The 12623-nt window shown below is 49.9% G+C and overlaps 2 protein-coding genes across 6 annotated transcripts in view; one reads left to right on the top strand and one right to left on the bottom strand.

Annotated features, from left to right (window-relative positions):
- LOC100123035 overlaps positions 1-12623 on the top strand; it is an 84456-nt gene that overhangs the window by 35507 nt on the left and 36326 nt on the right. The gene's annotated exons all lie outside the window — the stretch shown is intronic.
- LOC100123048 (electron transfer flavoprotein beta subunit lysine methyltransferase) overlaps positions 1-12623 on the bottom strand; it is a 31134-nt gene that overhangs the window by 3298 nt on the left and 15213 nt on the right. For both annotated transcript variants that reach the window (XM_001606603.6, XM_031931911.2), the window contains exon 2: positions 7716-8150. In XM_001606603.6, coding sequence (XP_001606653.1) covers positions 7716-8097 — 382 coding nt within the window. In that variant the 5' untranslated portion in view covers positions 8098-8150. The remainder of the gene's footprint in view (positions 1-7715; positions 8151-12623) is intronic.

Genomic DNA, 12623 nt, shown 5'->3' on the forward strand with positions numbered 1-12623 from the left:
GAAAAGGCACTTTTTTCGATAATTTCAGATAACAATTAACGAAGCTTCTATATAGCGGCGCCTCGATTCGATAGCGAAACTTTTCTCGGGGTATTTTCTCTTGTTGGCTCTACTGCGGCCCGCACAATCTGTTACTTTACTTTGACTTTTTTTTCCGAATCGACCGAACGGCCATTGTTCGGACTCGCAGCTTCTGTGTTTTTGTTTCAGCAGCGCCGATATCGCGCTGAGCGACTATTGTCCGTATCCAGCGCGTTGTTGCTCGGTTTGCATCGCTCGTCGATTTCTTCATTTAGCACTTTTATTCCGCGCGAAATCGTCGCCCCTTCTACTGCAGTGCAGTGCGTGTATCGGTTGCAGTAGCGGATCAATTCGGTTATCGAAGACTAGTTTGCCACACGCGCGCGGGCTCGATTCCGTGTATTATATTATCTACTTGCGCTCGTGAAAAATTCCGCGGAACTTTTATCCGGAGTAAGGAGCCACCTTAGGGTCGTAAAGATCGTAACTACATTGAAATACTCGTGCGCTACATTCCTGGCACTCTGCTGTTCGTTGACTCGCTATATAATAGTATCGCATAGCAGCCTGTTGGCAAACTGTTATGTGCAACGGTCGAGAAGTTTCTCCATGGGGGGTCGTCGCGCTGGGAGACGCGCCGGAGAAATACGTACGTCGGGAGATATCGAGAAATCTTTTTATTCCGTGCGGGCGCAGTTTTTTTTTCGCATGGAAACTTTGTCTCTTGTGTTGGCTCTCATTTCGGATTCATCAAAATGGCCTTTCGGCTGCGGCTCGCTTTCGAGAGAGCAGTTTGCGTAAACAATTCATTCCGACGAATTCCCCCTACGAGATGCCTCGTGAATACTCAGCCGGTGAAGGCTCTGCAGTGTAGACAGACTTCCGACGGCAGTTTGAGTAAATTAATAATCCTCTTGCAACTCGTCGGTCGATGGAAGACGGTAAACTTTATTAGCAAGTACTAAGTGGTATATAATTGGTTTGTGGCCTCCCGGCATATGTAACGCTGCGGAGGAACAAGAGCAAGTCGAAGCCTAATGAGCAGAGTGTAACTGTTAGTTGCTAACATTGTTACAAAGCAATTTAAACTTGAATTCGTCAATCGTCCCGCTGAATTTTGATAAGACGGACGGGTTTGTTCTAATTATCGATGAGCCGTACTCGTCGCTGAAAGACTGTGCACTTGAAACGGGATAGCTTCGCGGCGCAACACACACGCCGCATATATCGAGCAGGTGAATTTAGTTCTCGAGTATCACGTATCAGCCGCCGCACCGGATCCGGTATTAACCTTTGAAATCCTCCCGCGATCCTCGCGCGCATAAACAGTCCCGTAGCTATTCACCGTTCGAGAGGAAGTTATTGTTAAATTATTCGAGTTGGTCGAGAGTCTCATATTCCATTCGATCGCTTGTCGTGCTTTTATATTCTTGACACAGCAAGCACTGCTCGCCATCCACTCAAGAAAAGACTCTCCGCCTCGATGGAGCGAGACAAACCCTTCGGAGACCGGTTCTCGAGTCGAGCTATAGGCTAATGCGTCGGGATCCATCCTTCATTTATCGACAAGACTTTTTCCTCGGTTTTAAAACCTGTCCCCGACAAACTTTCCCAATCGAATTCGATTTTTTAGCTGATTCTCCCTCGCCGCAAGAAAAGACTGGCTTCAGCATTATAAAAGGCGTCGGGTTACATTCGCGAGGAATTATTCATGAAAGCCTTCGGCTCCGCATTGTCTCATCTCCCGGGCGATCGTTTTCATTCGAGAATGCAAATGAAATTCATTTTTTTTTTCACGCCGTATAGACATATATGGAGTAATAATCCGACGTCGGGAAGTTGGGGGACGATCGACGCTGTGCAGTTTTCCAAGATGCCCGAGAGATTAAAGTCCCGGATTTACTTTCCAATTTCCGGGGGGGGGGGGGGGGGCAGGGATCCGGGTTAGTCGGCTGGAAACGTTGACGAACTCGCCGTGAACTCTGTATCGGAGGAGAACGACAGCATCCAGACGAGGGATTATTGTAGATCGGCGCGATGAGAACAGCGCTTTGGCATCGCGGCCGACTTGTTTTTTCTCCCCCATTTCCGCCGTTTTCCCTTCGTGCGATGCTGCAGCGCGCATCTCCTATACTCTGATATTATATTTCGGAAATCGCAGGGTAGAACGACTGCGGCCGCAGTCGAGTTGGCGTATTTACGCGCGAAAAAGCTGGCGTGATTTGTCGGGCCAATTTTCGGAAACCAGCTCTCGCTCGCCACTTTCTCAAATTAGAGGAATAAATTTTTGAACGTCCGCCTGTGCGAGTCCATGTACACACGGGTCGGCTCGATAAGTTTCTAATTAAATTCGCAAGTTTCGAGAAGGCGAAATTCCGAAGTCGAATTCTCCCGGCGCGAGGCCCGAGATTTGATATTCAATTCGTGAATTTTCCAAAGTACGCGGTAACTCATAATTGCTTCCGAAACACTGTGAGATATCGTTTATCCGATGAGCTATCAGTTATGACAGCAGTGAAACGGCCGTTTTATTGCGGCGCGTCGCGCGTGAAATCAAACGAAACGCGAAACTCGAGACGAGCGAGGCGGAAACAGCAAGTCGGCCGACGCGGCAAATTGGAGAGCTCGATATACAGCCGATGAATTTTTATCCGGCAATTTTTTCGCGATTGTCCGACTGTAAAAGAAACTTTTACGCCACTGTGTAGGGGCCCTTTTTTTTATTCGCTCGCGCGCTAAGCTCTCTCGAAACAACGATAAAGTATGTGCGCTATTATTCTCAAAAATCTTTATGCCCTGGTGAACAGCTCCGTCGTGCTGCGGGAGGCAAGGGTCAATATCGGAGGAATGCGCGCAGCTTTAAAGCCGATGGCCCGATGCTTCGCGCAAGCTGTGTTCGCGGAAGATTCGCGTTCGGGAGAGATCGACTGTTTGTTTTTATCGAGCGATCGCATACGTGCAGCGGAGCGTAATCGATTCGAAAAAGTCTCGACTCGTCGCTCTGTGTGATCGATTGATCGACTCTCGAATTTGCTCCCGCCAAATTTAATCGTCCTACTCGCTCTCGGACGAGTTTTGCATATTGATACGAATGTCGAGTCCTCGTACGCGATGGCAGCTCGTTTTTAACTCGAAAGTTTTTATCATCGAAAGAGTGTACGCGCGCGGACGATGCTTTGATTGTCTCGTATTTATCACTGAAACTTTTATGGATTCCAACGATATTTCCATCCTTACACGCGCTCGCGCACGCGGAATTCTATATGTTTCTCTATACTCGACGCGGCTGACGCATCGGCGTTACTCAATCTTTCGCCGTCAGCTGCACTCTGCGTGAAAAATTGGCCGGATTCTTTCGACTACAGTAATACATAATCTCGCTGCGCGATTTTATTCCCCGCGACAAGCTTTTCCAGATTGATGCGACGCGTATATGGAAAATTCGCCCTAACGAGTCGGGCATGTAACGTGGCGAAAACGTAAAAAGATTAGCCGAACGTCGATTTAATCAAGTGCGACACGCGGAACGGCGTATTGGCAGACGCCGTATCGCCGGTATCCCGAGACTGCGTCTACATAGTCTCTCGGAGTACAATAAAGCATATCAATGCAAATTCAATTCGTCGTCGGCGGCGGCAGGGCTGTGGTACAAAATTCCAAATTAATTAAGAACTCGCGGCAAGCGTTCCGTGCGTATAGGTATATACACAGCCGGCCGATCGATATAACTCAGCCCATACAGCCTTTCCTCGGCTGCAGTCACGCCGAGATTCCGAGTCTCTCATAATCAAATAATCCTCCCTTTCAGTCGTCGAACCTCCTTATATATCCGCCGGCTTCTCTATCGCTCGCCTGCCTATATATATATACTTATTCTAATTTCGCGATGGGGAATCTCTCGGTTCACTCCCCCGGATAGATTGCAATCGAAATTTTCTTTCATTTGCCGCCTCTAATCCGGTCAGGATGGGAGAGCCGATACGCTGCTGCTGCACTCTCGACCGCCGCCGAGATCAGAGGCGTTTCCCTCTCTCTTTTTCGACTTTTCGGATGCTTAAGAAAATGGACCATTAGCCGGAGCCTGATGCCTTCGTAATTCACTCTGCCTGTCTCTCTCTCTCTCTCTCTCTCTCTCCGGCGGCCGCGATTTTTCTCTCCTAATGGATTTCTCGTACAAGCTGCTCTCGAATTTCATTACATTCGGCGTTTTCGAGCGCGACCGACGTCCTGCAGCTTGTTCATTGCCCTTTCTCGTTTCTCCCCGGCAAAAGCGCAAATAATAAAGCACGAAGAGCTCACTCGCGCGAATGGACGCGACAATTGTCCTCTTCCCCCCTTATTGCATGGCGACGCGAGTGCTCTAAGTGGGCCAGGATTGGCCACTTTATCCGCAGGACGTGTACGCGGCGCTGCTTCCTCGCTCAACTCCATTCCGAGATATTTCTCTCTCGGCGAGTTATATCGTTTGCAAACGTACATAGAGCCATTGTAAGGGGGGTAGGGAGCAACAGTTCCCTTAAAAAACTGTCGACTGGAAAGCCGAGCCCGGTAAAGTATAATAATAATTTACGACGGCCGGCGAGCAGTTGCGCAAACAAACTGTTACCTAAACATTTGTTTGTAAATAAAATCCGACTTCGCAGCGCGAGTTGAGAGTTCGGATGAACAATTCTGGCGTTTTCTTTGCTTTTCGCTTCTTCCTCCATCAGCGGCCTTGCTCTTTCTCTCTCACTCTCGCGAAACTTATTTATATTGTATGTGTTTCGTTTGCAGTAGCAGACTTAAAGCCAGAGAGAGAGAGAGAGAGAGAGAGGGGGGGGGGGGAGAGCGAAGTTTCTCAACTTTTTGCCTCCGCGAAGAAGCAAAAGAAGAAGAAGACTTTATAACGTTTCGCCAACGGTGACTCGGAGCTTTAAACAATGAACGCGAGCGAGCCCCGGTGAAATAAGACTCTTTCTCTCCCGGCCGGCGCCTTGGCATTCGATTAAACGCACCCCCGCGGACAGCCGGGGGATTATGCGAGCAGCGTGAGAGTAAGAGCGAGAGGGAAAAAGAGCGCTTTTGTTGCTTAAATCTCTATTTAGCATCTTAATAACGCCGCGCAGTAGTGCCCGAGAATCGATCAATTAAGCTCGGAGAAATGGAGAAAAATGAGAGGCTTGTGTAATTAAAGCGTTGCATACAACGGCCCACCGTTCTCCAGCAGGCGTCAGTGGAACTGGTTGTTTGCGATTTTTCCGGAATGGAATTTCCAAGTCTCAAATAATGCATATTCCCCATCCACGATTTTCCCGATACTCCGCGAGCGAGCGAGCGAGCGAGGCGCGTTAAAGCGCAACCAAGCTATTTTGTTTCCCTGCGCAGCTTCTTCTTCCTCCGAAGCGCGCTCTGCAATATCTGTCAATTTATTCCAATATCTCGTACAATTTCCCTTGACGTATTTCTCGGCGAGCGAGCGGGCCAACTTTTTTCCGCGCGCGCGCGCTCGCGAATAATGCAACACGTGTAATACAATGTAATTTCGCACTATATGGCAGTGGATGAATAAGCGAAAAAGAACGCGTAATAAACGCCCCGGGAGAGCTTTCGAGATTCGGAGAACGAAAATCATGTATGTGCAAGCTATAGTCCGGCATTTCTAATTAGAAGCCGCGGAAACGGGCATAAAAAGCGCGCGTAGGATCAAAACTCGGCTCTGCATGCGCAGCGGTCATCATTTATAGCGGCTGGCAAAACCTACTCCGCGTTAATAATCCGTTGACGCTCGGGCGTAGCAGCAGTGGATGCATACAAAGCTGAGCGCATAAAGAGCTCGGCGTAGGGGGAAAAGGGGATTTTAAGGGCCCCGCGCTCTGCACTGTACACGCGTGCCTTTTGCATTTTCGCTCTCAAAGCTTTTGCTCGCCTGTGCGCGTGGGCGTCGTCAAGTGTAAAATATCCCTGGCGTATTTAATACGGATCAGTCGCCTTCGAAATGCATTAACGCCCTTTTTCAAAGGGCTACCCGCTGGTACATTTCGTTTTTAATATTTCCGCTTCAATCAGCGCGCAGCGGGATCAAAAACGCATTAATAAGCAGCTCTATACGCGGCTGCGTGCGAGCGTTATATATCCATTAATTTAATCCGCGCGAACGTTTTAATCGAATGCGCGCAGCTTTCGCCGATCTCCGGAGTCAATTTGATATGCCTGATGTGCGTATGCTATACTCGATGATGTGAGCTCGCGGGTAAAAATGAGCTGCGAAACGCTGAACTGCGCGATATAATTCAATCCCCCGCAGTTACATAATTTCACTCGTAGACTGGAGAATAACTCTCTGGCGGATGCTTCGGATTTGGTGGAGCATCGCGTTATTCGAAAATTGCCATATGCGCGGGGGCGTATGATGAATTCTTCCGTAATGGAATATCCAGCGTGTACATACCCGTCAGTTTAGAGGAACGAAATCAAAGTAAAACCATATCCCGAGCGGAAAATCGACGCAACAATTCAATTAATTCGAAAGAAACTTATTACAAATCCTGTGTTCCCGCAACTTGTTATCGCCTGCGTAGTGCAAAAACAATTAGCCCGCGGAAATTGCTTAAATTGTTTCGATTTCAAGGCAAATCAGGCCGACGAACACGTTCGAGTCGTGATTACACGAGAACACAGCTGCGGATCCTCCCCCCCCCCCCCCCCCCCCCCCCCATCGCATTAATACTCATCTAACGCGGCCGTTATTCACATCGAGGCTACGCTCGCGGTGATCAGAAAGAAAAATGACGTCGGCCGCTGTATATGGAAAGCCCGTGTATCATCATAAAAAGATTACTAAATCAAGTTCACGCGTCAAGTTCTCCCCCCGTTGCGTGAAAGGGCCTCGAACAGGAAGTCCAAGTCTACTCGGTGAAAAGCACTTAAGTAGGTGGGTATACGTGCTGCTGCAGGCAGCCGGGGAAAAAAGAGCGGGAACGGAAAGTTCTCCGCGCCAGAAAGAGAGAGAGAGAGAGAGAGAGGGGGGGGGGTGGGGGGTATTGCAAACTTCATACGCAAGCCTCGCGAAACTTTCGCAAATCCGTCGTCCGCTCACGCGTATAACAAGCTGAGCGTGCTCTGTACTCCCTTGATCCGCTCCGCGCACTGCTATATCCGTCAGCGTGTATACACTCTTGCTCAGACGCTGTACTGCCGTATTTTTGCCGCATTATTATATCCAAACGCACGTTGACGGGAATTCAACACCTCGCTGTTGTTCGGCAAATAATTGAACGGATCTCGCGTTTTCGTTGAAAAATACGCTTCGATCATAAATACGAAATTCGCCGATGCTCGTCTGCGCGCTGATGTTGATTAATATCCCATAACGCACGCGTGCGCGGAGAAACTATAAAGCAAACACCCTATCATATCGTATCAATCAAGCCGTGTTTGTCGACGGGACGTGTATGGCGCGCATAGCGATGCGCTCGAAAAAGGCTGTCGAATTTTGCACCTGATATTCAACACCGGGATCCTCAATGACTGCCTCCTATAATTAATTTCGTTTCCTTTTGCGCGAGCGCGGCTCTGTGTCAATTTGTTCGACAAACATGTCCGAAGCAATTAGTCGTCGGCGTATCGCTGCAGTAGGGATTAGCCGTGGGTTGGATCTACAGGTACAGTGAAACGCACGCGGTTCGCTGAAAATTGATTCGAATAGTGCGACGTACCTTCGTCGATGTCGTTGGCCAGAACGTCCCCGGCTCCGATCATCCTCGCGGCTATGGCTGCGGCTCCGCAGCCGGCTCCGATGTCCAGCAGCCTGGAGCCTCCGCCCAGGAAGCTCTTGCCCTCGTCGAGGATGTACCTGGCCACGGCCTGGCCCCCGGGCCAGTAGATCGACCAGAACGGCTCCTCGAAGTACTTGACCGGCTCGCTATCCTCCAGGGGCACGGTGTACAGCGGGCAGTCGGGGGTGAGCAGGTGCAGGCCTATCTCGGGCGTCAGGTGTTCCCGGCTGATTCTCGTGTGCCGCTCGATCGCCTCCTCGATGCTGTTACAGCTACTGCGCCGAGAGGTGCGGCAGAAGAGCCAACGGCCGAGACGCAACATGGGGGGCTAATGGATTGGCGGCCGGCGCTCTCTCTCTCTCTCTCTCAGCAGCCCTGGAACAAGTTGAATATTCAGTCGGTGCTTTTTTGCCCCCCGTCTCCATCCTCTATCTCAATGAAAATGCATGAATGGGGGGGGGGGGAGCCGGGCGCGCAGTTGCGGCTTCTTGCAGGAGCACAAGTTTCGCGAAAGAAAGTGCTGCTGCAGCCGGAAGATTCTCCGCGTAGGAGAGCTGTACTCTCCGGGGTCTTTTGGCGGGAGATTGCTTTTTCGGGAGTTTTTTTCAAAGTTAAACCGAGTCTGCTTTGGCGAGCGCTCGCTCAATATTGATTCCGATTTCCATGGAGATTGAGGGAGAGGATCCGCGCATTGCTTTTCGACCTTTCAGCCGCGCTAGATGGCCTCCGGCGCTAGATTATGCCAATAATTAATATATTACCCAAAGCCTGTTGTTACAGCATTTATTCGCCCGGCTGGCGCATTAATTATTCAATCGAGGCCGGACGCCGCGCGTAATTATATTATTTACCGGTCGAGTTAGATTCGGTATAATTTGCACAAAATGTAACGCTCGCGGCCGATAAAAATTCAGTTCGTACGTCAATTTCAAGGCACACGCTCGTCGGCTCTGAAATATTTCAGACGTTTGGCGCTCGTGCGATATAACAGAGGCGGCTTATTAAGAAGATTATACTCAGTGAAATCCTCAATTTACCGAGCGCGTGTTATCCGCGGCTCGGCTTAACGTCGCGCTTGCTTTGCCTCAGCCAGGCTTCTAAGCATTGCAAAGCTACAGTGTTTTTCTTTGCGTTACATTACGCACAAATTGCGAGAACACACAGCGCATAAAGAAGCCACACTTAAACTGCATTTGCAGCAGCTAACGCAATTTCATCGGCGATAAGACGGAGATCTTGATCAAGCCCAATCTTTGCCGCGTAATCGCCAGTGTCCGAGAGATTAGTCGTCGTAGGGGCCGATAAGCTTTCAATTTTTTTTTTCTTCTGCTCCTAATCCCCGCAGCGGGGCGTTGAATTAAGAAACGTAATCTCCGCATCAAACTCTAATCAGCACTGCAGTGGCGTCGCTCTCCCGAAACTTGAGCGTGCGCGAGCGCGTCTTATCTGAAAAGTTGCGCGAAGCGCAAAGTTTTGCCAGATGGTGCAAAATCGAAGTTGCGAAGCTCGTGAGTGAAACGCCCCCGCCGCTTTTAAATACTCCAACTTCTGCGCGAGTGCATGTACACGGTTTACGCCGTATATATACACTGCACAGCGAGGCAGCAGACTGAGAAACGATTAGCCGACGCGTCGCGATGCTCATCGGCGAGTGTATAGAGCCTTTTGACTGCGCCGGCTTGTATTTTGTCAAACTCGAGTTTTAACGAGAATTTCCGGTCCGTAACGCATACTAGCTCTCGAGCTACAGGGTAAATAATAGAACACGAGCTCGCGCGCCGAGTTTGATTAGTGAAGGGTTATTAGGCCGAGTTTCGCCGTGTTTGTGCGCGGCTAATGTTTACGAGCTTGCGCGCGACAGAGTTACGTGATTAGGAGTTTATCATAATCACGAGCTTAAATAAGCACACTTTGTACCCTGTGCCCCCCCCCCCTGCAGCGATGTGCGCCAAATTACAGAGCGTAAATTTTTAAGAAAAAAAAAAGATAATTTCTTGTGTTACACCCAGCTTTCGAATTCTATATAATGCTTCCCCGCCCGCGCGCGCGCGCGCGATAAATACAGACAGCGCGTATTATTTACGCTGGCGAGCGCGCGGGCGAATAAAAAGTTTCGAGTCTGTGAGCTTTAATGACCGGCGAAGCGCGCGCGGGGCGTATGCCTCTCGAGCATAAATTTGATTGGCCAATAAATTTTCAGTTTTACACGCGCGCGGCCCGCACGCCGACGAGGAATTATCGCGCGTTTTACAACACGACGAATATGTGAGAGCTGCGGCCACAGTGAGAGCGACGAGAAGAAGCCCGCGCCGGACGGCCTTAAATTGTAAACTCGAATAGAGCTCGAGCCGTGTGGAAAATTGAATGCGAAAACTCGCCCCTATGATGCGGAGGGAGGGGCCGAAGGTTCCGGCAAGATACACCCCTCGCGTATGAGGGGAGAGTAAACAGCGCAACTTTTCGAGCGCGTGTAAAAACTTTCTGATGAAAGCGCGCAATTTAAAGGCTTACAATGTGCGTATGTGTGTGTCTACGTCGCATAACTACGCGCGCGGTATTGTTACGACGGGGTTAAATTTTCAGGACAATTATGAAGCGAAATTGTGCAGAAAAAGCTCTGCACAAAGTCGCCGCGGGTGTCGCGTTCTCCCGTACAAAACTGAGCATAAACGCACACACGGAGTCCAGTGTCTCCCGCGTTCGATGACGAACCTCGACCGTATGTGCAGCGGAATCGCATCAAAGATACGGAACGGGAAACGCGCGACGGCGGCGCTTAGGTGCTTTTTAATTACTTAATTTCGCGAACGACTGCAGGGGCGCGACTACTTTTTCGCGGACGCACAAACGAGCCGGGGGTGCAATTACGAGGCTCCGTGGGGCGCGCGCGAGGAAGCTTTAACTGCAGAGGCGGCTGCTGCGTTGAAATTAGCCGCGGATAGTCGAGCGCAGAGTAGAGCTCTGGCCTACTGCGCGCCAATTAAAGCAGATAAATCCGAGAGCCCTGTAGACGCGCGAGGTTTGCGTGTCGGGATAACGACGCGTCTCCTCCAGCTTCGTCTACTCGATCGCCGTCCGAATAAAGAGCGCGGCTAAGCGCGTGGGAGGATGAAATGGGCGAATTCAATTGGTCCTGGGCTTCGTCACTATGACGATCGTACTCTCGCGCATATGCGATGGGATTTTATTTTTTTCCCGACGACGAATAATTTCATCGGGTTACACACAAAGCTGCGAGAATTCGAGAGAGTACGAATGCAAAATTGACGAGAATTTTCAATCTACATTGATAAATGGAAAGCAAATTGTTTAAAAGCTCACGCTCGCGCGACTTTTTTCTCCTCTGTTTTTTTTTTTTGCGCGACGCGTTCGACAAATGAGAAAAAAGGGGGAATTTTGTACCTCTTTTTTTTAGCTAAATAACGGATTGATATTTGTTCACTCTCGCAGCGTTACATATGTATATGCGTTTTTCATTCAATTTTCATGCAACGCCGATGAATCGGCTGGTATATTTGGTATCGTAATGAAAATTATCAGCGTCATATCGCCGCCGGTAAGTAATTGCGGCCTTTCCCGCGAACTGCACACACATCGAACCTCGTCGCTCCGCAACAATGCCCAATTCATTAAGGGGGAATCTTCCGTCACGAACGCAACTTCTCGCGGGAGCGGAAAGTTCAGTCCAACGGCGGCAAATTGCCGCATTAAGGTGGGAATTTCGGTATGCACCGGCGGAGCCAAGTCTTCTTTTGTTCGATAAAACGCAAACGCGCATCGGAGAATAAATTTTCCCCGTCGCGGCGCACTCGTATTAATTTCGTAGCCCAGAACCCAAAGCGTCAAACGCGCCGAATGAAAAAGTTCAGTGCGCAGTCGGTTATAAATGAGCAGAAAAGGTATATAAAAATAAAGACTCGCGACCGGGGAGCTCTTTGCGCGGTGCCGTTCAACAAAGGGCCAGCTTAAAACATCCCATTTCCTCTTGGCTTCCCGTCGTACAGCCGCACACACACACACACACTCAACAAAGCGGCCGCCGCGAAATTCAAAAAGACCAAGTTCCGCGCGCGCGCGCGTACACTTATAAGAACTTTGGAAAATAGAATGTTGCGTAAAGCCGCACGCGCTCGCCGCCGTCGGAGGAATGCGAGGAAGAGGAAAAACGAGTCAAAGCCGCAGTAGTCTGCTCCGCGGGAAGAAAGAGAAATGGAACGGGAGAGAGAGAGAGACGCGCAAGATGAAAAGGACAAGATATAGGCGGACAAAGGAGACAGAGGGAGGGGGTGGGGCAGGCAACGACGACTGCAGCTGCAGCGCGAGAGTTTGTTAAGAGGAGAAGCCTCAGCGCGCGCGCTGTGCACACCGTGAATTTCATTAAACCGGGCGGCGGCTTGTAAAATAGCGTGGACCCATTACAAAGGGGGACAGCGCCAGCTGAGAAAGCTAGCGCGGATTTTACTACTTGTTTATGCCGCCACGCGGTGGTAACCTAGCCGGAAATAGTGTGCCACGACCACCACCGGTGCTACTGCTACTACTGCCGCTGCCCTATGCTCTCCGTCCATCTCGCTTCGCGTTTCCTTCAGCCGTATCTACCGCCTCTCTGTTCGTGCGGCTACTCTGTTTATGAATTCAATTCTGTTTAATTCCTCTCCGTCCCGTGCTGGGCTCTCGCGAGGACTCTTTGTTTAATTTCAAGGCCCATCAAGAAATTAAAGCTTTTACCGTTTGATTTTACGAGCGAGAGCTGCCCTTATACTTATTTAGAGCTGAAAGAGCGGAGTACAGAGCGCGGATTGAAAGGCGCCGGCGTAATTGAATTGCTTGGCTACTACTCGCTTTTTT

The sequence above is a fragment of the Nasonia vitripennis genome, chromosome 5 (assembly GCF_009193385.2).
Source record: "Nasonia vitripennis strain AsymCx chromosome 5, Nvit_psr_1.1, whole genome shotgun sequence".
Classification (NCBI taxonomy): Eukaryota; Metazoa; Arthropoda; class Insecta; order Hymenoptera; family Pteromalidae; genus Nasonia; species Nasonia vitripennis.